At 44.9% G+C, this 27,425-nt stretch overlaps 2 protein-coding genes across 5 annotated transcripts; both read right to left on the bottom strand.

The window, feature by feature from the left end:
• Positions 1-23,171, bottom strand: PCBD2 (pterin-4 alpha-carbinolamine dehydratase 2). 4 transcript variants are annotated; one of them, XM_034067127.1, is made up of 5 exons: positions 23,058-23,171; positions 20,436-20,567; positions 19,822-19,867; positions 3,305-3,385; positions 1-1,856 (listed from the first exon to the last, which is right to left on the bottom strand). In XM_034067127.1, the coding sequence occupies exons 2-5, from the start codon at positions 20,474-20,476 to the stop codon at positions 1,761-1,763; spliced, it is 264 nt and encodes an 87-aa protein (XP_033923018.1). In that variant the 5' UTR covers positions 20,477-20,567; positions 23,058-23,171; the 3' UTR covers positions 1-1,760. The 4 variants fall into 4 exon arrangements, with proteins under 4 accessions (XP_033923018.1, XP_033923017.1, XP_033923019.1 ...); XM_034067126.1 differs by lacking the exon at positions 19,822-19,867 and having other exon boundaries at positions 23,058-23,165; XM_034067128.1 differs by lacking the exons at positions 19,822-19,867; positions 20,436-20,567 and having other exon boundaries at positions 23,058-23,143.
• A 279-nt stretch (positions 23,172-23,450) lies between these two features.
• TXNDC15 (thioredoxin domain containing 15) lies at positions 23,451-26,974 on the bottom strand. Its single transcript, XM_034067241.1, has 5 exons — positions 26,803-26,974; positions 26,315-26,715; positions 25,652-25,815; positions 25,321-25,451; positions 23,451-24,799 (listed from the first exon to the last, which is right to left on the bottom strand). Exons 1-5 carry the CDS (start codon positions 26,852-26,854, stop codon positions 24,603-24,605), a joined length of 945 nt encoding a protein of 314 aa, XP_033923132.1. The 5' UTR covers positions 26,855-26,974; the 3' UTR covers positions 23,451-24,602.
• Between the last annotated feature and the right edge of the window lie 451 nt (positions 26,975-27,425).

Below are 27,425 nucleotides of genomic sequence, written 5' to 3'. Positions count from 1 at the left end.
TTTGATGTTATTGGTTTTATTCCCAGCACACGCGTTTGGTACCCATTGCTAACAACAGAGTTTTCACAGCTCGTTAGAGATGCTGTCAAACTTTGGGGGAAGCTCCTTTCACTCCCTCATCAGTGACAGGAGACATCACAGCCTCCCTGTTTGTTTTAGCTCTATTCATCCCTCACATCAGTGACAGCTTCCAAACCATATCAGGGAGATACTTCTCTGGGGAAAGACACTTTGTAAGCAGCGAACTCTGGAGCACGTACTTGGAATTTGGGTCTTTTTAGGTCTTAACTCGATCCCCCAAGTAGTGCTACCAATAACAAACCCCAATATCTTACATCTTGCTTCCTACGACCAATTAGCACAAGACATTGCTAAGGATTAACAAAAAATACCTTTCTTATTTTACCGACACCAACACTCGCATGGCAGCTACTGGCATTTTGCATCCTGAATATCTGAGAGACCACACACCTCGCGTACACCCCCCGATATAGACGCTGGCACTTGCAGATCTCACTTCGCAGTAGCTGGTGGCTGTGTCATGCGAGCAATGCACTCAGGCATTTGGGAGGTGTCAATCTCCCCCAAGCTCCGCACCCAGAGCTGCTTGCAGGGCATGACGGTGCACGTCAGGGACACTGCAGTGGGATTGCAGAGCCCAGAGGCCCTTCTGCAAGCCTTAAGCAGGTTGAAACCTCCCTGCCAGCAGTGGAAATCTGTCTCAGTGAGGATCATCGGATAAAAACAAAGACTTTGAAATCAAGGAAGAAATTAAAGCTCGTCAGCGGGATCTGCAGCTCTTGGAACGATGTTTGCGATGAGTAATTGTAGCTACAGAGGGGGGAAAAGAAGGGTGAGCATAGCTCCAGCTGAGCCCAGCTTAGCAAGAATCCTGCTAATGCCGCTTCCTTCACCGCCGGCAGCTCTGGATGGTGCCCGGATCCAGCAGGTATGAGTGTTACAACACAAATAATGGCTCAATCCCGCAAGGTGATGAGTCCTGACCCAGCCCAGCCACACACTCAGGCACGTGCTGCACTTCACAGTGTGAATCTGGGCTCTTTTTGTATTTGCTGGTCCAAAACCTAAAGTTTTCAGCATCTGCAAGACCCAGTGCTGCATCTGAGATGGGGAATGGCTCTCAGTCACACATTGCTGCTGGGTACAGCTGCTGGGCTGTGGGTGCAAAAGGGCTCAAAGAGCCATCAGACAAGCAAAGAACAAACCCTGAATTGCAAAGCTGTAATTGCCAGTTGAGCTGCAACTCCAAGGAAACAGCAGCAGCTTGCATTGATCTCACCAGCATCTCCTGTACTTGCCATGGGTCGCTGGCAGAGATGGAGGGACCAATGCAGAAGGACTGACCCAACCTGGCTGCTCTCCCACTGTTTGAAGTGCAGAGATGTATAAAGCTAGAGTAGGGAAGTGCCTGAGCATGGAGCAGGCTCCTGTGGGCCTGGGGAACACCGACACGTGTGCCTGGGCTCCTGCTTTCATTCAAGCTTGTTAAAAGCATTGTTCAAAACTTACTTGTTGGTGATTTCCCTGCTACATCCACATGCAGAGCCAGCAATGGCAAAGGACAAGCACAGGCATCCAGAGGGGTCACAAGATCTTAAAGGCCAAGAAAGCTAAGCCACCCTTTACAAAGCATCCTGTCTCCGGAGGTTTGGGAAATAAGGGTTACAAGGAATGAGGGATACCATTTACATAATACTGTATAATACAGGACACTGTATTGAAGTGTTTTTACATCCTGGTTACACTGAGGCAGCAGCTTTGTCAATGAACTGAGCCAGCTTCACGTCTCTTTTGGTCAGTCCACCGCAGTCGTGGGAAATCAGAGTTATCTGAACCTGTCAAAAAGGAAAAGAAAGGGGTTACAAAAGCATTCTCATCTCAGACACAATCGAGCAGCAATTCATTGGGAATGCTGCGTGCCTCTGGTAAGCTGGTTTTACACAATGCTCCCCACCAGAGCTGGATGCTCACTGCTCATGTAAACCAGAAGGCATTGTAGGTGGGGAGGCTCAACAGAGCCTGAAGTCTAACCAAAGTGAGCCCCTACGTAGGAGAAAACAGGCTTTGTGTTCTTGGGCTTTACCCAAGAAGAGGCGTCTGATTAAACAACTCACTCCTTATGTTCAAATCCCATGGATCGGTTTCATGAAGAACCTGGGCCGGGGACCAAGCTGCCAATGGCCCAGTCAGGGGCTCTGGAGTTTTGTTAAAACCCAGCACCCTGGAGGTGAAAAACTGGTTAAGCTTGGTGCAGATTAATTCCAAGAAGAAAAACAAACGGGCTGGTGCTTTCTGCTGTGACGCAGCTGCCTGCGCCGGTTTGTTTAGACTAAAGCGGATGACACATTGGGTTTGTCTCGCCTTCGACTGGGATTTCGGGAGGAAAGATGAGGGGAAAAAAGATGAATTGTGAATAGGCTGGAAACACACAAAAATGGTAAAGAGCAGGTGACCAGGACTTTGCCCAGTGGTCATATAATGGCGCCTTAAACAGGGTGACCTGAAGGGCTGATGGAGAGGAGCCAGTGCGGGGATGCTGCCACAGGAAATAGAGGTGGAGATGTTCTGCTCTAGTAATTCCAAGCCACAGGCTCCTTGCCCATACCTCCTTTCAGCATATTTTTACTGGTAATGCCATATATTCACCAAATGCTAAACCAACTTGATATAAGGCAATGAGAAATATTAGGAAACAAAAACAAAGGGAGAGCAATAATTCCCCCTTTCACACAGCACCTTTCATTCAAGGGTTGTAGTGCACCTTGTAACCCTTGTAAATACGAGACCACCATCAGTTAGGTAATATTATAAACAAATGTTATAAGCTGCTATGTTGAGATGTGGGAGCCTGCAAGGTTTAGAAAATCAAACCTAAATTGAGAGTGCCAGGCTCCCATTTAGGTACCTATGCAGACACCCTACCACCCTGCACTGCTGGGCTCCTGACTTGCAGCACAGAAAGGAATGAGAGCTGGTGAGTAGTTTCCAAACAGTGATTTATTCAGGATGGCTAAATAAGAGTTTAAAGGCTTCTATTTGATTTTGAGAGGTGAAGCTACAGGTCCAAACCCTGCAGCTGGCAGCGATCACAAAGAGCTTGATTCTTGATTCTTCACCACTATAAATATCTCAGCATCTCTTTAAAATCTCAAATCTCTTTATAAAGACACAATCTATTTCCATTCCCTTATCTTGTATATTATAAGCTACAAAAACAAAGGCAGAGAGTGGTTTGGTCTCCTTAACTTGCCATGCCTGTAAGTAGAGGTAGTGAACACGTTACCTTGCTGTATACATTAAACCATTCCGGGTGGTGATTCATCTTCTCTGCTTGTAAAGCAACACGTGTCATAAATCCAAAAGCCTAAGGAGAGAAAAAGCAAAGAGGAAAATACTCCTTCACCTGCCAGGACTGGCAGGGGATCTGCAGGGCTCACTCCAAAACTCCTAGAGATGCTCCAGATTGCTGCACCTCGGGTCTGTGTGTGCTAAAGGAACATTTCAGTGTCTCACACCACTGGAGCATTTCCTGAGACTGCTAAAATCATACCCTTCAGACCCCGGTAAATCACTGCTCAGTGCTACTTAATCCAGAATTCAAAGGCATTGCATGAGATCAATGATTTTACCTCTGGCATCCAACAGTGATTTTAAACATCCACCCCAAACCCTTCATCACTTACTGCATCTTAGAAACATGCCATTTCTAATTAAGCATCATGCCACAGTATTACTGATACAACTTCAAGAAACTCATCCTTCCATGTAACTATCTTTGCTATTTATTTTACTGGAGGGAAAAAGGGACAGGTGGGTTTGCCCCTCTGCTTTAGGAGAAAACATTTCCACTTTAAATTAATTTAAATAGGTTTCCCCATGCTCTGCCCCTATATACTGCACGGCACACTCCCCCAGGACGCAGGTCTTATCACAGCCCCAAGAAGAAACTAATAGCAGGCTCTTGCCAAAATACTTCGGGGCAAATCACTGCATTATAAAGAAAATTAGAATGTCCATGTAAATCAAGGATGCAATTACACAGCGGGGCCCAAAGGGCCTTGGTCCGTGAGCAGGACGTCTCTAAGTCAGCGGGCTTTGTTCATACCCAGCTCCATCTACTGAGGTTCAGGACCTGAACTAACAGGCAAAACTAAAGTAACATCCACATTATAGTCTGGTTCATATTATAACAAAAACTCTACAAAACTCTACCTGATTTAGGTAGGTTTTTAGTGCTAATTTATGGAAGAGAACGTATGTAGCCCACATTCTGCCAAGCGATGGCCATTTCAAACAAACATGTGGTCAATGAATAACATATAATGGTTGATAATAGTTTCAAGTCTTTTTTCCTCTCACAAATTACAAAAACCTTTAAGTAAGGAACGGAATTGGTGCCTGGATGAAGTATGACTTTGTTAGTCGCTTTGCCAGTCAAACGAATGCAAACGTTATAATCAGAGAAAATCATTCCAATGAGGTTTGTCATTTGGAAATCACCAAACTGTCAGCAATTAAAAAGCTTTTTTCTTTGACCCAAGAGCATTCCAAAATTCAGGAAAACCTGACTTCCCCCGGTTTAGTTTTACTTGGAGTGAGCAGTTGCTTTTAAAAACTGCAAATGCTTCAGCAGCAGCTTTTGAAGCAGAAAGCTGCAAGCTGTGCATTAGATGTTTGCAATGATTTGGAAAACTCCTGCATTAATAAAGCCAAATGCTTATTTGATTTAAACGGTTTTAGTGCCCATAGAAATGCTATTTCCAATATAGGAATCTATACACAGAAATGTCCCCAGAAGTTTAAAACAGCGACTGGATTGCCTTTGTACAAACAATGAAGGTAAAAAATACACATTGTATTTATGAAGATTCCTACTAGGTTCATGCTTGCTCTCCTGGTGTCTGTCCATCCCAGGAACTGCCACCCTTATGCATACACACAGGTTACACTACACATACACAGTTCATTGACTGTGTGGAAATACTCATTGCCCCAATGGAGTGAACTATGCAAGCAAATAAGTCCACTAAATTAATCTGCTCTGCAGAGTTTATTTCACACTTTGTGACTACAAATCCTCCCGGTTAGTGGACCACCAAATCCTCTCCAACCGCTGCACCACATCAACCCACAGCCTCTTCCTCTGCAGACAGTAAAACATCTTCAAGGTGGATAAAATGGACACCAGTCTCAAAACTGTCCATCTTCCCAAAGAATGCTCAACTTGGAGCTGTACAAGTAATGAAAACAAATTCATTCTGGCATTCTCCCTCGTCCTGCTGCTGATTGCTCCTGCTGACCACAACTGTCCCAAGCACAGCAACCTGGTGTTACAGTCAAGGACAAATCACGCAAGAGGCATGCCCACCTTCATGCGTGCCCTGCTCTGCACATGGAATGGTTAGGGTTGGAAAGGACCTTACAATCACCTAGTTCCATCACCCAAAATAACTTACTTCTTGCATTTTAGCTTATGTTAATGATACACAAAAAGTATCTCCCACTAAGAAAATGAGCTATGGTTCTACTGATCAATTTCACTGATGCAATCTCCATTAAGGTCCTAAATACTTCCTTTGCTAATTAAACGCATTGCAATGCTATTGTTGATGAATCACCTTTATATTTGTAGAGCCGTAACCTTGCTTAGGGAAAATACAATTGGCTCTGGAAGGAAAAGATATTTAGGTTTGATTGGAAATGAAAACACTATTACACAAAATCAGTTTGGACATTTCTTCACGTCTTGAAACTTGATCGGCAATTTGGTCTAATTGGTGATCAAGGAAACTATCTTGTGATCAATTAAAGTAATTACCACATTCCGGCGACACAACCAACCTTAATTGGAGCAGGAGTCTGCACTTCTTCAATGTGAATTAAAACTAATGGGAATTATTCTGCAGTCTGCAGTGCAAGATCATTGTCAAGCCAGCATTGGTGGGCAGAGTTTATCAGACCATCACACGTTTCTTGATGAAAGTGGGACAAGTTCTTTACTCACGCCAGTAAGACCCAACACAGTCTTGACTTTCACTATTAATAACAGAGACCTGCAGCCCCTTGGTCACTAACAAGAGCTTTTATAGAGTTCTCCTTCAAAAATAAAAAGAGAGGAAAAAGAAAGGATCAGTGCATTTTCTAGCAGCCATAAAAAAGTATTAAGTGAGAGTTTGATGTACTAAATATGATGAAGTATTCGGATATTTCAGTGACAGGCATGTAAGACAGACATTTTCAACTTAATCCTTTTAGGACATTTGGGCTAAAATAACATCCAGGTTAGCCTAAATAAGTACATCAAGTCACCCAAGTAATACAGACTGCAGGGTCCCTGCAGCGAACTCCGAAGAGCCATAGGAGCAGCAATGAGTGAAGCAATCCTGCACAGACAAGGACACGCCTTGAGCTCCCTTCATGCCTGTTAAGATCATGAAAGAAGGAACTAAAAACTAATGGTATTTCAGTTATAACATCACTTCCAAAATGGTTTTTAAGTACTGGCAGCCATAATATGTCTTTATGAGATAAAAATCGGGGCTACTCATAGAACAAGTTAACCTAATAGAGTAAAACAAACCCCAAAACAAATCAGGTAACATACAATGCTCCAGGACTGGCCAAACTGCTTTTCAAAGTGGCAAAACACATGATCACAACATAAGATTTAATGTGACTTTTGTTGCCTGAGAATGGGAAAACCAGGGCCAGACACTTTGCTGTCAGAAGTGGGAGGAAAGATGAAATTCCATCCTCCCCTCTGCACCGCACAACGCAGCACGGCTCCGGGAGAACCACAGTATCCCAGAGCTAATCTGCTATTATTCTTTCTTTCACACTTCTTAAGCAAGGAATCAATTAATCTTAATACTTTTTAAACATGCTGCCTTTTGTACAATGCTTGCCAACATTATCTTGATGAGTTATACATCAGAGGAACACAGGTCGATATGTTGTGCTAATACATCACCCGCCCGCAAGTCCCTGGTGATGGATTATCCCAGTGCATCTCCAGAACACAGCAGCTGACAGTACTTGACTCAAAAGTGCAGATATTCAAGGAAAACAGCTGAAAGGCTCAACAATAAAACCATACACACTTTTTATTTGTTTGTTTTAAAATGTGAACGTTATGAAGTGTGGACCAGGGCTTCTTAAATCCTTCGGACACTCCGCCAAGGAAACCATATGCTAATCACAAGTACATTAAGGTTTCTGCCTCCCATCTGTCATTATAATGCTGGAGGTAGCATTAACCTTGACCTTCTGCAGTACGAGGGCTACCTGTCTTCCCTTCCCCACCCACACAGGCTTCATCTGTATCATTTATCAGTGGGGAGTGAACAAGTAAAACAAGTTATAGAGTCCTTGTCATACAAGGTAAGAAAAGACTATGTCTCACACATTTGCTTTCCATTCACCCAGAGTAAAAAATACTCAGGATACAGCACATGTTCTCCTTAGCAGCTTGACGCTTATAACAACAATGAACTCAAATCATTAAGGTTCACTTCCAAACTGCAGAAGCTTTCACACATCCAGCTGACATTACGACCTAAGAGCGAGCTACGGGCCAGCAGATAAAAGCAAAAAGCTCTTTAATGTTGAGCTATTGGAAGTTATGCTTAGCTCATCACAAGGGTTGTCATGATATTTTATGTTGTGCTCCGAAGAAAAGCGCTGGTTTAATTCCATTTACTCCATTAAGAAGGACTCACAAAGCTACAGTCTTCATCTGAGAGTGATAGCGTGGTTAAAACACCAAAAGAGAGGAACCCAACTAGTGATGGCAGCACAGGAGGACAAGCATTCACTCTCAAAACCATGCTCCCATTTTGGGATTCTTCCCTGTTGGCATCACCAGCCTACCTGAACCATGTCCCAGGGACACTGGATCCATGTGGCATTAGGTATTTTCCTTCTCCTTTTTTTTCTTGCTTGGATTCACCCATGACATAAATCAGGGGAACACCTTCCTGTTGCTCTCCCCCTTTTAAAAATCATTCCAAGAACAGCAGGACACAATACAACTAAAACATACCCCCAAAAAAGAGCTGAAATCAGCTTATTCTCACCTCTATCCAGTGAGAGTGTGCCCCATTTCCCTACTCCCTCCATCCCACCCCATCCAGGCACCCCCAGAATGGTCTGGAGGTGAAAACCACCCAGCAAAACACTGGCAGAAATCTGGTTTTCTCCCCTTTAATAGCTTGAACAGCAAAGTATTATGAATGCAGGAAATCTTCCCATTCCCAACACATCACTCGTGACAGGGGAGAGCAGTATTCCTAACCCTGAAGGACACTGATAGAGAGAAAGGAGGGAAAAGGAATGCTACCGACACACTGGCATGCACTGAGATGCCATTTCTGTCTTTATAATAAAAAGCGGAACTGTAACAAAACCCCCACAACTGCAATTTCCAACTTCATTTCTGTGCTTTCCTGCATTTACAATATTCCTTTCAAAGCCAGGGCTGACCATTTGCATCCCCCACGCTTCTCTGCACACATAATTTATACAGAAGTGAAATGCTGCTTTGCCCTCCCAAAAACTTACCTATTTATATTCCTATTCTAGCTGTAAACACTGCTCTCCATGTTAGACCTGCAGCAGCGTATGTGAAAACCTTTACACCATGTCCCACAAAAGAAGGCTGTTTCTGTCTCCCAACACTTGTTTACAATTATGTCGGTGAAGAAACTAGCTCGCCAGCTCTATATCAAACATTTTTGACAGCAAAAGCACAAACACTGATCTATCCTAAGTAGTTTGCCACTCTCTGTAATCTTGGAAAAGGCAGCCTTGCCTTTGATTCTAAAAGTTTATACTTCATACATTATGCAAATAGTTTTTGTATATTAAGAAATAATGCAAGCAAAGCTCAAGTTAAATTTAATTCCCCAACAATAACCTTGCCAAAGCACTGATTTTCCTATTACAAAAATTATTCCAATTTGTTGATCTTACATTGGATGAAACATACTGTAACAATCTTCATAATTTATGTCCTGTTGGGACACTATGATTTAAAGTAACATAATACAGACCAGCATCACTGCTAATCTAAACCACCTGACCAGATAAACAACAGTTTCCCCTTCTCTCTTCATTGAGGGTATTTCTGTTTATTGTCATATGATTTACCAATTTCAAGAACATGAAGAATAAATGGAGGCAGAGAGCAGCGGAGCTTGGAGGCATGGCCTTTCCTCCACGGGAACGTTTCTCACACAGGTACCGGTACAATGTCAAGAGCTGCAGGAGATGACAGAAGGCAATTCCAGGAATGCTGTCCCAGGAAAAGCCCGAGCAGCTCATGGCCAAGGGAAGTTTATGCTCACTCAGCACAATCCAGACCAGGTGCTGCACAAGATGTGACATGGTCCTAATGATGCTCGAGATGCAGCTCTCCAGAAGAAGTCCAAGTCAAAGGCTTCTTCCAAGCCCAAGCCATGACATCACTTTGCCATAAAGCAGGTGCAAGCGTAATTTGCCCCATCTGAGATTCAACTGGTCTGAAAAGCAGATACAGATTTTCTGCTAAGCCCAAGGGATGTGGATCAATGCATGAAGAGGGTCTGAGAGGAAGGCAGAGAGCACTGACCTGCTCTCAGAGCCTTCTTGCTTCGCCTTTGTCTTCCCTTGTGTTTAACAAAACCTCAACTGTACAAAACCCTTCAAAATTTATCTTTTCTCAGCCCCTTTATATCAGGATTTTCATAACTGCTGAATTTATACCTATTCTTCTCCTATTGGTGATAATACGATACAAAACGTTACTTTCTATTGCCTTATTCCTTGTCATGTCCGGACTTTTCCAGCAGCCTCAGTGCCAAGGATCATTTTCCCTATTCTCTTTTTTATTACAGTAAGTGATTGCACCTGGATTTCACGAACAGAAAGCAGATAATATTCTCAGTGATTCAATGAACAGACTTCACACCAAAATTAACCATCTATTCCACCAACATGATTTACAGACTCGATGGAGTAGAAGTAGGAGAACACGGAGATGTCTTAAAGCAGCACAAAAACTTCTTTCTGGGATTGGTAAAAATCAATACAACCATATTAAAAAGTACATCCATGTGTTCATAGGTAGATACAAATAATTATAGTTGCCGAGAAAGATGACTGCAAAGTAGACATCCTGAATCCCAACCAAACCTGGAACAAGGACCTGTGGAATTTGTGATATATAATTTTGTATAGAAATACGTAAAATAAATGCCTTTTTTCACCCCAGTTCCTTAGTACTTTAGGTGAACACAGACTCACAAATGTTATTTTACACATTAAAACATGTTGATGTCTAAATTGTTTTTTTATGAAAATGAGGGAAAATAATCCCAGCTTCAGGACTGAAACAGAACATGGAAGAAATCCCCCAGCCACAGTCAGCTAAATGCTGCTCTACACCTTGCAAGCCATTTCTTCGTGCTAAAAAAAAAGGGAATAGGAAGGTTGCACTTAGGAGGTTTATACCAAATAAAATAGCTATTTCAAGAAACATGACTTTTTAAAATGAGCTTTTTGCACCCTGCCTAAAAACATGAAATAATACAGCGAAGCCCCCATTAACCCAGCACCTGCTAAAGCAATCAGTCACTTAGAATAATAAACTCTCCTGGCTGTGCAACTGAAGGAACAATGATAATTTCACTTGTTAACACAAATGTTTGGCCCAGCAAATCAAACCCGTGGCTGCACCCTAATAAAACCATCACACAAACCACTATAAAAATAAACCAGTAACAAGGTGCAGCCAGTCCCCAGTTCCAAGCTTTTCAATCCCTGCTAAGGGACTCTGCTCACTGATGTGTTTCATACTACACAAGGATGCTGCTGCTCAGGCATTGAACCGTCCTTGATCTCTCAGTGCCAGCCCATGACATGAAGCTATTGTAAACCAGATCAAGCAAGAATTAATTGAAGTGAATGCTCCACTTCCAAAAGGTGCTCAAATCCTCTGGCATTTATAGAGCTCAGGTATGGGTGTAGAAGGGAGTTCATTATCCCATTGCACCACATTCTGGATGGAACAGGCCTGGCTACAGAATGAAATACCACTGTTTTCCCCAGTGTTTCTTTTTACTTGTATGAGAAGGAATGACTTCATTCTGTAGACATGAAAGTGAAGCTCACATGCCATACATGCTGTTGATATCACAGGGAGTGCTCAGGCAAAATTCTCCTTGGTCTTCTGGCCAAGATTACACACACTACCAGTTTAATATCCAAGATCTTCTCTGCTGAGTATTCAAGGGTAATCATATCCTGCCTCTGATAATCCTCTAAAGCTCTGCCATTTATGATCCTCAGAAAACATCAAGGAGTGATAAGAAAGGCATTGCTTTATGATGGATTAAGAGAAGCGGCTGGTCTCATGACCAGCTCATTTCATCTTCCAGCATCCTCCTACCCACTACACTGCCAGCTTCTTTGTTTCTCCTTGTATGTTAAAGAGAAGGTCAGCAACGCAAACATGCAACAAAGAACTCATGATGGAGGTGTGAGGAATTTGAAGAGGTCTTATACTCATGCTCTTGGCCAAGCCAGAATCTAAAAAGACCTAAAGCTGTGAAGTAAAGCAAACTGAGGAACATTTACTGCAGATCCAGCCAGGGAATTATTTCACTCAACTACATTGGTAAAGAATCCTACTGTGTTGTCAGAATGGGTCTTCATGATTGCAAGCCTTTTATAGCAGAAGAGAAACACAGTTTCTCTTCAGGGCACCCTCCAACCTCTAAGCAGTTGGGTACCTTACCTGGTTTACCATGGCCACTGTTCCCTTTGCGGTCTGTAGGTCAACCTGGACCTGTGCTTCATTCATCTCCCATCTCTGGTATGTGGAAGAGTGGCCAAAGCAGATAATGGAAAACTGGACAAAGGCAGCTATGTTAAATGACATTACTACACCATTTATACACAAGAACAGTTGGAAACAGAGATGGGCTCAGTGGGGAGACAAACACTAATTCTCCAGTGAACATCCAATTTCTGCTAGAAGTTCATAGGAGCACACCACAGAGGAAAACCCTTTGTACACTTCTGGGTTTATTAAGTTAGGCATTACAAGACACATGCATAAACATCCTGGGTTTGGACAACTAACAGTAGTTTTGCTTGCTACAAGCACCCACCCAGTGTATCACGGAGTAAAGAGTCTCCCAGCCTCAGATGCCATGCTCATACTCAGACATACATAAACCTATTGCTTTTCTCATCACAGCATGAGGAAAATCACAGTAAATCATTAAATCAGGATTCTCTCTAATCCTGGGAATACAAAACGTATTCCTACACAGCACACTTAGCAACAAATGAACCCAACGGTGCGGAGCTGACTCAGCACAGGGCTCCCACCAACCTTCTCCAAGCTCTATGTTTGTCCAAGGCAACTTTTCACCTCAGCCCAACAAAACTCAAGGAAGAAAAGGGCAACGGGAAGAGGAAGAAGGGAAGCTCTCCCTACAAAAAACCCAACATGAAGCAGGTTTGCAGCTTAATAGAAGAGGCACAAACCAGTTCCCCTCTCCTTGCCCTGATAAACCGCGGCGCTGGCAGTGGCTTGGGAGAGCAGATGTAACGTTTTAGCCAACCGTGATTGTTTGTGAAAGAAATGATTCTGATCAAGCCCTGAAATTGCAGCCAGCAGAAGCGCTGCTCTTCGTCACGTTAATCCGGCCTGACGGGGAGCGGCGAGCGGAGATTCCTACTGCGAGAAGAGCAGATGCAAGAGGTCAGCGCCGGCCCGCGACTTCAAACCCCTTAACGTGTAAAACAGTGTGCATTAAAGCCTGAGACGGCTCACGGCGGGATTAACGGATGTCCGCTAAGTGGGTTTGATGTGTTTTTGGGGAGTAATGGTTCATTTGGAAATAGGGGTTTGTTTCTGCCAGCCCGAGCCCATTTCTAACTGCAAGTGCAGAGAAGCATATCCCAAAGCATGTGTCTCCTTTGGGGGATATGGGAAACTGAGAGCTCGGGGGGGGAAGGCAATTTATGGTTTGAAAACACAGGCATTATCCTGAAAGCAAGGGGATGCAAAAGGTGGAACAACCAGGACTGAGGGATGTGCTGTGTGCATTTTATCAGCATCTTTCCAGCATTACCATAAAAATCTATTTTAGTGCACGAAAAGCTAGAAGATGAGATCTCCTTAACTGAAAAGGTAAAAGAATTATTCTGAGTGATCATCTTTTCAGCATCAGCCTGACTTACTCTTTCCCAGACAAAGGTGTCCAACTGAATTCAAACCCATTGGATTTACCATTCCTTTTCCAAAGGTGTTTTAGCAAGAAAACAGCCCAAACTGTAGCTAAAATCAAACCGTGCTGCTCATACTTGCTCTCTCTTGGTACAAACATGCTGCAGCCCTGCGCCCACAGCTGATAGAACGTTTGTTCTGCTTAATTCAAACAGAGTGAACAATCAGTTTGTGCAGCTGAAAAAGAGGAGGCACATTTCTCCCCCTCCAAAGCTATAAGACAGCTTGTGAAACCCAAAAGGCATTTTGACAGATAATTCCTTCTGCACTTTGAGATCAATGCATGCAACAAGCGCAGGGCAAACGCTTGTAATAATTTTTACTTGAGTGATAATAAATCCAACTTTTAGGGAAAGCAGCTGCATTAGAGCCAACTGGAGAGCAGCCCAAAGGTCAGCTGGGCAGATTTAAGCAATGGCCTGCTTAAATGGAGATACAACAGATCCACTCGGAGGGGAAAACGCAGCAATTAGAAATGCTACTGCCCCCGGTGATTATGAATAATAAAATAATGGCTTATTCTAGGGGAAATATGACTTCACACATCAAGAAAATCAGCATCCCTAACTACAGTTCAATCACAAGAAAGAATTAAACTGATGCAACTTCTGCAATACCTAGGATGGGACATCATGCATGGTGGCAATGAAGGACATGTGCCCATTTTGAGACTTCAATTGATATATGATTTAGTTTTATTTAAATATGATTAATAGAATGATATTGTAAATAATCCTGGCAGCCTGCCACCAGTGGAATTGTCAGGATATTGTAATGGTGACACTGGTTCTGTTACAGTGCTTGTCACATGCAGATGGGATGTGAGGGTGGTGGGATTTCTATGCACAGACCTGGCCAAAGAGGAGATCAGATACCCCATAGCACGAAAAGGAGCAATCACTGCTTACCATCTGCCTGACACTGATCAGCCACTAATTTCTGCTATGCATTACAACTGTGATGTTCTAATAAAGCGACTGAAGGACAAAACTAGGGTTCCCAGTCGTATAAGAAAAGGCCAGTGGTGAAGACTTTGCCTTTAAAAGATGTGAGAGGCTGCTGGTGCACTAAAGCAACTCTATTTAAAGCAGAAAAATGTTGCCAAATGCAAAGCGCTGGTCCGAAAACATTCTGGAGCACAGGCTGATCTTACATATGCTGCCCATGAGAAGCAAACAAATCCTTTATTTCCCAATTCCCGGCACTGAGGATTTCATTTCTACCTAGATGCAACCCAATCACATACTTCCACCAATACGGACATCCTCGCTTTGCATAGTTTCCCCACCACTGGCTACCAGTTAACTGAAAGAATCACTGGACACAGAACATGCTGACTGGGGAACCGGTGCCATCTCCTCCTCAGCCAGGGAAGGAGACTCATAAGCTTTCAAACAAGCCATCTCCCAAACCTTCTCCTTTCATTTCACCCCCAGCCTGAGCTCCCTGCTTGCTACGGGCAGTGCCAGGCAGCAGTGCGGCAGGACCAAGTCCAGGTCCTGCAGCTGCACCCTGACCCTCCAAAGCCGAGGCGAGAGCATTATTTCCTCAGTCAATCACCAGAATAAGCTCAAGGAAGGTGCGAGCATCCAGGAATCATATATTTTTACTGTGCTCTGCTCCCAGACACTGCATTCAGCGCCAGTTCATTCAGCCTGCACATTAACCTGTGCCAGTCCCCAAAGCTTCACTATCAGTTTCTAATAAAGGAAAATGTCAACGGGCAGATACGCCAGAAATTCATTATTCTCAGATACAAAGATTTTTCTCAACTCTCTAAATCCACTCATAAATAATGCTGATTTATTGTAACTCCGTTACTGCATTCATAAAGGCGGGGAAGTTAGTGAACAACCTAACTACCACCAGAAATACCTTCATAACTTTGCAGGTGCACAAATCACAGCATATGGGAGAGGACTCAAAGGATAATGGAAAACGAAGGAGTTTGGGAAAGCCTATAGGAAAACCAGCACCTACCTAGGCGGATAAAAAATGCAATTCATTTCCATTCAATGGGCAAACAAATGCAAAACTCTATCAGACCAACACTGCATTAAAATAGCAATTCCGCCCCAAAATGAATGAAAACAAGTTCATCTTTTGCTTAGCACAAGTGGCAGTCGGGGGCTGAGGCTGCTCAGGCTTTGAGGTTAAACACAGCTGACATAAGCTGAGCCTGAATCCAATCACTCCTTGCTCTCTGAGAAGATTCACATGTGAGAACCAAATCTGTCACAACTGGGTTGGTTTCTGATCCTCCCATAGCCAACTTGCTTTATTCTGACCCCCATTTAACAAATCAACTTAATGGGCACTGGGAGTGCCATAAAACTTAACAATGGAGTGATTTTTACTTTTAAAATATACTCATGAAGCAAAATGTTGGAGAGCTCCTTCAATACTGGAAATCAAATTAAATCTAGACATTTTTTAGCAGTCTTGACAGATATAATCCTAGTTACCATGTAAATTTATGGTAAGCTGCTGTGATATTAGCCACAGGTGCTACTTTTAATATATGGCCCGCATCTGGCTGGGAATAAAATTTCTCAGAGGACTGAGAATGACCTCACTATCAGACAATGGAGAAGAAAAAAAACCCCACAAGACCACTGTGGCATATAAAAAGCTGGAGATGTGGCCCACGACCGAATATTTAACATGAAATTCATTTCAGCTCTGCAGATTGTAGGTTAAAGGATATTATGTTTTCAATATATAAAAGGCGTGGACGTATTTCAGCCCAACAGCCAAAAGATTAAGTGCATAAAGCAGCAATGAAATACACAGCCTACATATAAAAAACAACTTTTCCATTCTTTGATCGATGCAGAAGACAAAGCAATGTGCAGGGAGTTGAAATATCGATGCTGATTACATTACATGAACTGGCACCAAGTATCCCCATCAAAGTAACTAGAGAGTATCCACTGCATATCCTACCAAATTCATTCTGATGTGTAATTGGCATAATACAGCAAGGATGATGAACTTAAAGGAGCAAATCTGACCATGTTCCTCTGTAGCTAAAGTAAAATAATTGGCATTTCAATGGGGGGAAGAAAATAAATCAAAGCATTTACCATAACATGCTCTGTCTGCTATTTTTTCCCTGGATTACAAGCAAGCGAGCTAGCCAATTTGGGAAGGAAATGCAAAGTGAGAATAAGAACTGATTTAATAGTGCCAGAGGTTTTGCACATCTTTAAATCACTGCTCAAAACCTGAGACTCTGCAACGGCAATGCAACACAACACATGTGCTTCCACTCTCCCTGCACACCGTGCTCCAAAGCAACTCCTCACTGTCCGCTCTACTCAGGCTCATCTTTCACCTGGGTCCTGCAGCCTCCAAACACAAGATGTATTTAAACCAGCTTCTCAAGCTCTTAGAGCATTTGATTTCCTGTCATTTCATAAATGATGTTAGAGGTCTTATGGAGACTTCCGACATGATTTATTCTTTTTCTTTAAAAAACAACCTTAATTAAAAACGGACCCTATAAAAGAAAGCAGCTGTAAATGCTGAACCTGACCATCAGCAAACTTGCCCACCTTTGTAATTTCCTAACTGCATTTTCTGCCTTGGCGTGATTACCTAAGGAAATGTAATCACACAGGCAGTTGCCCCTTAAACCTTCTGGTCAAATCCAACCGACTTTGACAAGAGACATGGAAGACTCGAGAAAAGAACCACATATCCTATGGAGCCAGGCTGAGAGAGCTGGGCTGGTTCAGCCTGGAGAAGAGAAGGCTCCTTAAGGAGAGACCTTAGAGCAGCTCCAGTGCCTAAGGGGGCTGCAGGAAACCTGGAGAGGGGCTTTGGACAAGGGATGTAGGGACAAGACAAGGGGGAATGGCTTCAAGCTGACGAAGGGTAGACTTAGATTAGATATTATGAAGAAATTCTTTACTATGAAGGTGCTGAGGCACTGGCACAGGGTGCCCAGAGAAGCTGTGGCTGCCCCATCCCTGGCAGTGCTCAAGGCCAGGTTGGACACAGGGGCTTGGAGCAAGCTGCTCCAGTGGAAGGTGTCCCTGCCCGTGGCAGGGATTGGAGCTGGATGAGCTTTAAGGTCCTTTCCAACCAAAACCATTCTGTGATTCTATGTTCCTGCAAATTTGGACTAACAAACAGCATGAACGCTTTCAAGCTGTGGGTTACAAATTCCATAAGCCAGAAGTGTCATTAGCTTGTCAGCCTTACCAAGGCAGCCCTGTCGCTGATCGCTTTTAACTGAGCTAATCTCAGCCTGAAAGCTTCAGGAATCTAAATAACTCTTGTTTCACAGAAGTTTCATTTCATTCTCATGCTGAAAATAATACACATCAAGCAAGCTCATGTCTACACATTTGCACGACTTTATAATGAAAGTTGTGTTTATATTCCTAACATCTGTTGACATACACAGACTTTGTAAACCTGGCATAGATTTTAAAGGCACAGAATTTTCCATGCATCATGAACATTATCTGCTAGAAGCAATAAAGAATAGAGAGCAATGAATACATTCATCATCCCAATATCATCTGCAACACATAAATCTGAAATACCCTTCCTGTCAGCTCAACTGCCTTGTTTTGCCGTTATTAGTGTTTTACACACCTGATTTTACACCATCTGTAAAAGGGCAGCAGGAAGATCACAGAGGAAATGATATTTCCAAGTCCTTTGACTTTTTCTAAATATTCAGACTTGCAATACTGCAAATAGAACGTTTATGCCATGAAATGAAAGAATTTGTTCCTACAAGTTCTATATTTTTCACAAGTACAACACGGGTATAGCCACACTTCTGCCATGTGTTCCTGAGGTTGTAGTACCACGGTATTTACTAAGTCATTATAAACATAAGCATCAATCAGCATACATGCATCAGCTTAATTTACTTTCAGCTTCATCTTATTGAAAGGCAAATTCTTGCTATTTCCCTAACACCCTGGGGATCTGCACACTGAGCCCTTTGCTGCACTGTGGTAACAGGACTGGCTTCTGCCCTCTGCAACTGCACACGGGGATGCTGCAGCTAGTTCATAACAACCAGCAGGTGAAACTGTGCCCTCAGATATTCACATAGAGCCTTGATCCACCCAAAACCCCCTGTCCGGTTTGATGCTCAGTTGTGAAGCCAATTCCCAGTCTTCTGCTCTCCTTTCTGCCTTACCTGACATCCATAAAGAATGAAAGAGGCTGCACCAACATCTCTCAAACCATTCAAGATGCAATTCTTCTGGAGTACCCTTTCTAAGGTGAATTATAAATGCACAGCTCATCACTTATTAATGAGCATACTTGAATATACTCAGCTTCCTATACTGGTATACTTCACCAGTCTCCAAATGAGGAAGACATGGATATGACCCTATCAGAGAAATCTACAGTCAAAAAAAACCCCACAACTTTGTAAATGTTTGTCAAAGCAGTGGGTTTTCTAGGTATCTGCTGGTGCAGCACACAGATTTGTCTCTTGACCTCTCTGTGAGCATGCTGCCTAAATCCTCCTGACCAAATCGCCTTAGTTACAGCGTGCAAAACCACTTCTTAGTTAAGGGAGAAAGAGAAGTCATTTAGTCATTTCTAGCTGTGCAGAACCAACAAAGACTTGGACCATTCCCTGTTGGAAATGCCACTGCATGAATAGTCAAAGCACAACAACTGAAAATCTCAACTCCTCCAAGAGTTATTTTATCTCATCGGTGCCAAATGTGCTGGTCTCTCCCTGTTGCTCTACCAAGTATCTCACTGAGGTTTCATGTGAGCTCCCTCTCACAGGCTTCCCCTCCTTCGCTGCCCTCTGCATCAGCTGATACAGTTCTATGTGTTCTGTATTAATGTTCAAGTTTGAAGTGCAATCCAGGAAATAACATACCCGTAGCTCCAGGTGTGCTCCTTGTCCAGCACTGCCCTGCTCGGGAGCTGGATTCTTCTGCAGTTGTTTTCTCTTTTGCTTTCACCCAGCTCAAAGGGGCCAGGAGCACCTCACTCACCTCCTCTCTACTGCCTGGGCTTTCCTTACCATGACAGCTACTGTCTGAAAGAGCAAGAGAAGAGCCAGCGTTCCAAAGTGCTGTTTATCTAGCTCACTGTGGCTTCCTAAAACATCTCAGTCTGGATTTAGGCACAAGGTCTGTGTAAATAAACAGCTCACAGCACAGCTCCTGGTCCCTACGCACCAACAAACCACAGCCTCCCTAAGCCTGGAGCTTGCTGCATCCCTCCCATAGCAAGGAAAAGCTCAGCAAGAGCCATTGCCCAAACAAAGCCCTGGGTTTTCTCTCCCTCCCAAGGAAGTGCTCACCTCTCCTGTAGAAATAAAACAGAAGGGAAATGCCTGCTCTTGGAACGTGATTCTTGTCTAAGCAATGTCACAACCCCTCAGTTGTTTAGGGGGATGCAGCTGACTGCAGATCTTGATATAAACTCAGTATTCCTACGGCAAGTTTGTGTCCAAGGTGTCTTCTTGTGAGTTTGAAATGTGGGTCAGGATCCTTACTCCTAATAGAAGCCCAGCGAGGTCTTACCAGCAGTCTGATGTAGCAGTCTGATGTAGCAGTCTGATGTAGCAGTCTGATGTAGCAGTCTGATGAACACACTGTGAGATCAGCTACTATGATTCATAGGATCATAGAAGATTCACAACAGAATCATAGATTCATTCAAGAACATACTGGAACTCTGTCTTCCTGCTTAGAAAGTGAATGCATCACATTCTCCCTACCTTATTTGTCAAAAGTCTATTTACCATTTTCCTCAAGTTTTACCCTGATGAAAATGAACCCCATTGCCCATCACTTACATATTTCCAGTATTCACTTACAAGTGCTAGTAATGGGGAAAAAAACAACCCAGAATCAAATATTATTTCTCTAATCCCATATTAATGGCCCTAACCTTGTTATACTAATCAAGAAACTGTAATATTAGAACAAATCTACTTAACACCTCCAAACCAGAATTAAGCACCTCCACCTAATGAGATCAGGATCAGAGAGCATCTGTTGAGGCAAACCTGAAGGTTTGGCTTCACACAGCTACTCCCGAATTTCTGAATATAAATGTTTTCCCATCCGGAGCGCATGGAAATCAAAGCCATTGCATTTCCTTTATATGAAAAGTGGTATCTGGCAAAAATTACCTGATTAAAACTCTTGAAATTGAACTCTTTGTAGATGGCATCTCTTTCACTCAACTCCACCCAGCCTGAAGCCTTGAGATCCAGTAAAACCTGGCTCCTCTCCTCCGTTGTCAGCCAGTGGGACTGTGAAGACTATTGAGGAGAAACAAATACAAACGTGACACAAGGGAGGCTGAGGCTCTCTTTTGTTCAACAATAAGAAAACCACACAATGAAATCATGGTTATGGATTGCAGAAAGGTGAGGAGGTGGAAAATTCACCTTGTCATTTCATAGAGCAGCTTAACTTAACGCAGCCCAAAAGCACCATTGCAGCTTGGTCAGTTTAGTGCTAAATGTTTTTGCACAAAACTGGGGAAAAGCAAAAGGAAGCAACACGGACACCATGTACCTGTACCCATCTCCTGCTCATCTGAATTGCTACAGATGCTGTAACACTTGAATCCATTTTCAAATCTTCCATATAAATAAAGGATTATTTACATTATATTCTAAATGTACAATGAGAAGGCTAAAAGGGATGTTGGAGAAAATCTATGACAAAAGGCAGAAGCAAACCAGGAGCTTATATTCTACCTATCTTGTATTTTACTATTCCTGAGAAAATAGGAATATTACTCATACTATTTCTTTTACTATTGCTAAAAAAGCAGGAATGGATTTAAGGATTATTTAAGGATAACATGTACTGTTATTTTTACTGTTGCTTTTTCTACAAGCAACAAAGAGCTCTACTTAACAGCGAAAAGGAAGAAAACTGACAATACAGATGCAAACATGGGAAGTTACAAGTTACTGCTGTGAGCACTCAACTCTGCAAAGCTCTTCTGTTTAAATTTGTCTGATTTGAAGCACAGGCAGCCTGTTTGAAGCCACTGCAAGCACAGACAGCACAGATCAAACTACCTGCTTAAATACCCCAATCAGTGCTGGAGTTGTGCATGAAGCCAGAGCTTCCAGAAGGAAGTTCCAGGGGGCATTTGCAAGAGGTTTGATATTTTCCCTCAAAGCAGAGACTAAAAGCATTAACCTATATGATATATTGTGACCAATGGGTCTCAAAACCATGCTCCCAACCCAATGCTTGCATGGGAAGAACCTCTCTCCCCAGCGCAGCAACATCCAATTGCTTTCCTGTGTGTACCAGCAGCCAGCGCAGCTTTGTGAGAGCATCCGCAAAAGGGATGAGCAATTTTGCCCGAAAGCTACACAGAGACCTCGCAGGTCTGCGGGTACCACCATTCCCTTTGCCAGCTGGTGAGAGACCAGCAGGAGCCCCAGTGCCACCAGATGGGGCTGTGAGCCCGAGCAGAGCAGGAATTAACGCAGTTAAGGCGACCCGAGCGAGGCTTTAAGGGGCAGACGGCCTAAGAGCAATATTTTCACCAATAATAAGGGACAAAACGAACCTCAAACGGCACAAATCAATCTCACAGCATCGCTGTCACCACTTGTGTTCAGTTGGATACACCCAGTCCAAGAGACGGGGTTTACAGATCCCAGATGGAACTAATTCAGGCTCTTTATGCTTCAAATGCAACTTTGGACTTGCAAGAATACACCTATCAGATTTGTTGTTAGAACAGCAGTTGCAGACATCAGTTTCTAATGGTATTCTTTTTCCAAGAAGATACAAGAATTGCCAAAGCTAATGGCTGGCTTGAAATACATTATCTAGTATTGAGATTAAGTTAGTTGATAATATACAGGAATAATGGGGGTGGAGGGTTTTATTCGCGATAGCAAAGTCCAGGACCATGACCAGGAGACAGCACAAAGTTCATTCCTCTGGCTGGCAGCAGAGATGTTCTGTGTTCGGTTTAGGGATGTTGCAATTACTTTCCTAAGGCCTCACATGGACACACGGGTACTGATGAGAAAATGCTGTAACCCAGAATTAAATCATATAGATCTTAATAGAAATACAGAGACTGAACTTGATGCAAGCCCTGGAGCACAGCGACAGCAGCATTTTGCTCAGCAACAGGTTGGGAAGGCCACATCCTGAGTCAGCCCATCCAACACATCACAACTATGTGCAGAAATATATGGTTTAGTGTGAGGTGTCCCTGCCCAGGGCAGGGGGGGTGGAACTAGATGATCTTGAGGTCCTTTCCAATCCTAACTATTCTAGAAATGCAGCAGAAAGCAGCAGGAACTTGCTTGTAAAGGGAAGAAGAGAAGGTGGGAGATGCCACTTGCATCTTCACAGCTTTGCATGCATAGCACCATGCCACGGGCATGGCACATGCAGTGAGACCAGCACGGTGTGGGCATCAGTACACAAAGAGTACCTTAGCACACAGCATGATAGCACCCAACCCATGACACACTATGATACGGTGAGTTTAGCCTGGCTATTGGTAACATTCATTTTGAGGGGAAAAGAGCTGTTAGTTACATAAAACGTTAGTACAAGGTGGGGTCTGAACCTGAGCTGCAACTACCCATTGTGTTCATGTAAAACACACCCGCCCTTGGGGTCGCGGCTCATGGCCGTGGCAGGAGGAGAACGCCGACGGCTCTACCCCAAGCCCGCGTGGCCGTACCCCAGTTCCGGTCCCCCCTCCCCGAGCAGGGCCCGGCGCGGTCCCGCCGCCCTCTCTCCGCCGCGCCCCTCACCATGGCAGCGCGGCTTCCACCGGCAGCTCCCCGCGGCCTGGCCGCCCGCCGCGCTCCCAGCAGCGCCCTGCGCAGCGCGGCCCCGCCGCCTGCCATGGCCCCGGCTCCGCCTCCCGCTGCAGCGCCGGCCCGAGCCGGGGAAGCGGTGCCCCCGCCGCTGCCTTCCGGTGCACCGGAACACGCGGTCCCGGCCCGCGGGTGGCGCCTGCTGGGAGTGGAGCGAGCGCGGTGCAAGGGGAGCTTCCCGCAACGGAGGGGCGCTGCTCCCAAGCCAGCTCCCAGTCCAGGTGACACCCGTTATCCAGGTATGGGTTAGGAATTACCGCCATTCCCGGGGAGGATCCAGCCCTGGGCTCCCTAACTGACTGCCTGACAGAGGCAAAACCGCTCCCATTCATTCAGATTCTTCGTTCTTTATTAATAAAATACAGCCTGGCTTTAGCTGCAGCAATACCAACGTTGTATCTGCGCAGTTTCCTTCTCATACACAGAAAGACAGAGCCTGGGGTTGCCAGAGGGGAAAGACACATCCACCAGAGTAATACCTGATAAATAACTGCTCTGCAAACAATGAATCTTACTGGGTTTGTCTGTCTTTGTTCCATTTCAGCTCAGTTTGCACTCTAAAGCTTCCTATCAGGGTACTATGTCAAATCTCCCCCGTGTATAAATGCCAGGAAATCAGATAAGCCAAGCCCCCACACAAAATACCAGTCCATATCTCATCCAAAGTCTTCCACCCTAATTACAGCTAGAAACCGTATCAATTCTTTGCATAGCCTCAGCTGCAGCCTGTGCAACCAGCATATGTGCTGGCAGGTATCTAAATAGATCTCTGGGTTTGCTAAGTGGGGCAGGTGATCAGTACTTCAGAAGTTCATGCTTTTAGTCCTGGGAGAAAGTGACTTAAAAAACTTGATTTGTTAAAACAAGAATAAGGCCAAAACATCTTTTTTCTCACAGTTAATTTTTCTGACAGTCAATTAACACCATCACCACTCACCAGTGGTTTCCTTTGAAACATTCCAGGAATACACAAGCCAAAACCCAAATACGATCTGTGTCGGTCAAAACACCTTAATTCGATGTGTTTACCACATCACACAGCAGCTTTAGTTCCTATGTCTGTAGGATGTGAGAAAGATCCACAGCTTGTACCAAAGCAGAAGTGCCTCTGCTCCAGTGCCAGGCAGCAGCACACAGCCAGGCCAGGGTGATGCCGTATGTATCCTGAGCGATGGAGCTTGAGGACCTCTTCAGGAGAGCAAAGGAGAACTGCACCACCTATTTATGTTACAGTTCAGGAACAATAAGCTGATCAGCTTAAGAAATACTTGTTTAGTTCATGGTTTTCATATTTGTTTACTTACCACAGTAACTGCCCACATATTTGCTTTTTACAGCTTGATAAATAAAGCAGAGTTTTAGTCAATATTATAAATTACAACCACCAAATCCAACAGCTTGTCCTTCTGTGCTTCCAGTCCATACAAATTCCTGCTATACCAATAAGCAGGAAATTTTTTCCTGTTTCAGCATCTTGGATTATTCCTGATGCTCATGCTCTTGTCCCGGGATCAGCCACCGAATGCTCTCCGTGCGCACGGTGGCATAGAGGACAAAGCTGGCCAGGAAGAGCAGTGAGAACAGGAGCAACCAGTCTATGCCCTTTGTCAGAACACTGGGCAGGGGCCCTTCCCAGTCCTCCTTGGTCACAACCACATCACTTTTAGCTTCTATTCCTGAAAAAGAAAGCACTTGATCAACACCAGAAATAATCATTAAATACAGGGAAGCTTGTTCCTTTTGGAGCTTTGTTCCTGATCCCAGCCTACAGTATGTGTACAGCCCTCACAGCATCTCCATGGCCTCCTCTAGATTTGCTCCAACATATCCCTCTGTGTTGCTGTCCCAGAACTGGACACAGGACTGCAGGGGGGGTCTTCAGAGAGCTGAGCAGAGGGGGAGAATCCCTTCCTTCAACCTGCTGGGCAAGAGGATGTGCTCAAACCTTCTAGTACCCTCTCTCGTTAAATGCTGTTGCTTCCCCCTGTTCTGTGACAGCAGCTCAGCAAGTTCCTGCTTTCAGCAAACTCTGAAGCCCAGCTCACTACAGCAACGGATTCTATAAACCTCTGCTGGGTCCTTCTCTGGGTCTTCATGAAATTAATTTCAAAGAACAAACAGCAGGGAGAGGAAAGCCCAGCTTGGAGCTACAACCAGCCTCTTCCTCCCAGTGACATATCAGGGCTCATTCACTTACCTGTTTGATTAAAAATGAACTCTTTCAGTGTTTCTAGTGTCCTGTCTGTATGATTAAATCTAGCCATAGGCTTAGCACCTTGGAAAAGGAGGATATTTGGTACAGCCACAGTTCCAAACCTCGTTGATAAACTGGTGGACACAAAGCAAATACAGTGCATGAAGGAGAAGAAATCCACTGGATGAAGAAACAAAGATACCAACAATACACAAAGTGTCAGTTTTTCTAAATTAAACTGACACTTTATAAGAAAAAAAAGCCACCCTGTTTTAAAACACAAAGATTGCTAAAGGAAATAAACTGATGCTAGAGCACAGGGAGTGTAACTTACCTGCTGTGCTGAGATGCATCCAGCGCCAGGAAGCGAAGAGTTGGAAACGCTCGAGGTAAGGAATTAAAATGAGGTGCCAGGCTGGCAGAAAAGCGGCACCACGGTGTGTAGAACAAGACCAATGTGCAGTCACTGCTGTTTGGGTTTAGGAACTCCATCAGGTCCTTAGAGAATGAAGGAGAAAACCAAACACGGATGATTATGTGTTTGATAAAAGTTGAATTCTGGTCAGGAACGTATCACTCAGCAACCGATTAGATACTTGGCAATACTTATCAAGTAGCTGCACCTTTGTTTAACCTTTTTAATAGATGAGGAACTCTAATGAACCTTTTTAAAAGGTTGTTTTAAAAGCTTATTACTTAACAATATATACACACAAGCATTACAAGAAACAAACTAGAAATAGGTCCTGGCAATAAGCAGTTTCAGAGAGAGACACTAATCCATGCAGCACAAAGGTTGATGGTTCACTGCATTACAGATGAGACCCAGGCATGTGGACTGAGATTTATCTCAATTTTTTTGTGCTCAGAATGACACGAAAGGCCTCCTTAGCCAGACATTTCCTCCTGTTCATAGCACAGAGGATGTTACACAAGGACATTCACTCAGCCAGACACTGAAAGCAACACACACATGATGCTGAGGGGGGTAACCCACCTGCGACACGTTCAGGATCTGCAGCGTTAGCCGCTCCATTCCAGTCATGTTCCTCTCTTCGCAGTTCACTTTGGGAGCCTTGGCGCTGTCCGTGCTATTAGCCTCCTCGGCGGGCGCGGGCGGCACAGCCTCCAGCCCGGCCTGCTCCCGGAGCTGGCTGCCCGCCGCGCCGCACGCATCACCTCCGGCCGCCGCATCGCAAACCCCGGGGGCCCCCGGGCCTTCCTTCGCCTCCCCGGGCACCACCGAGAGCACCACGGGCTGCTGCGGCGTGGGGACCCCGCAGCCCTGCATCGCGTCCGCCATCTCCGCAGTCCGGTACCGCACCGGCTCGCCGCCGTCCTGCACGGAGCCGCCCCCTTGGCAGCGGGGCTGCCCTTCCGCGCTCTGCTCCGCCGCCCCTGCGCCGGGAGGGAGATGTCAGCTCCGAGCACCGCCAGGGCCCTGGAGCCCTCCGCGGCTCCATCGCCGGCACCCTCCGGCCTCACCTGCAGGCAGGGCGCTGCAGAGCCAGGCCAGCGCCAGCAGCACCCACCGCATCCCGGTCCCGCCGCCTCAGCAGCACGGTGTCTCCCCGGACAACGGCAGCTTCCGCCGGAGCCCCGCTCAACTTCCGCTTCCGGCGTGACACCGCCGTGCGTGTGCGTGCCTAGCGCTGTGAGGGCGGAGTGCCGCCATCTTATCTTGGCCTCGGGGCAGCAGCTGGGGCCGAGAGTGGATCCGTGTAAGCCGGTGCTTAGCGCGGACCCGGCCTCTTCCAGCGCCACACACACCGGGCTGGGCTTACCTCCTGCGGGGACCTGCAAGCCAAAGTCCTGCTGCAGCCAGGGCGTGCCGGCAGCCACATCTGCGTGCCCGAGGATCTGCCTGCTTTCGCACTGCAGTGTACAGATTAGAGACTGGGGAGGAGCTCTTCCCTGTGAGGGTGCTGAGGCGCTGGCACAGGGTGCCCAGAGAAGCTGTGGCTGCCCCATCCCTGGCCGTGTTCAAGGCCAGGTTGGACACAGGGGCTTGGAGCATCTGTGATTCTATGAAAAATCAATGTATTTTGACATAAGTAATCTGTATACTGAATGTATGTGAACATGCAAGGACCACCCCACCAAAGCTT

The sequence above is a fragment of the Melopsittacus undulatus genome, chromosome 10 (assembly GCF_012275295.1).
Source record: "Melopsittacus undulatus isolate bMelUnd1 chromosome 10, bMelUnd1.mat.Z, whole genome shotgun sequence".
In the NCBI taxonomy this organism is placed as follows: Eukaryota; Metazoa; Chordata; class Aves; order Psittaciformes; family Psittaculidae; genus Melopsittacus; species Melopsittacus undulatus.
Note: the sequence above shows the minus strand (reverse complement) of the source record. Positions and strands in the feature narration are given on the sequence as shown.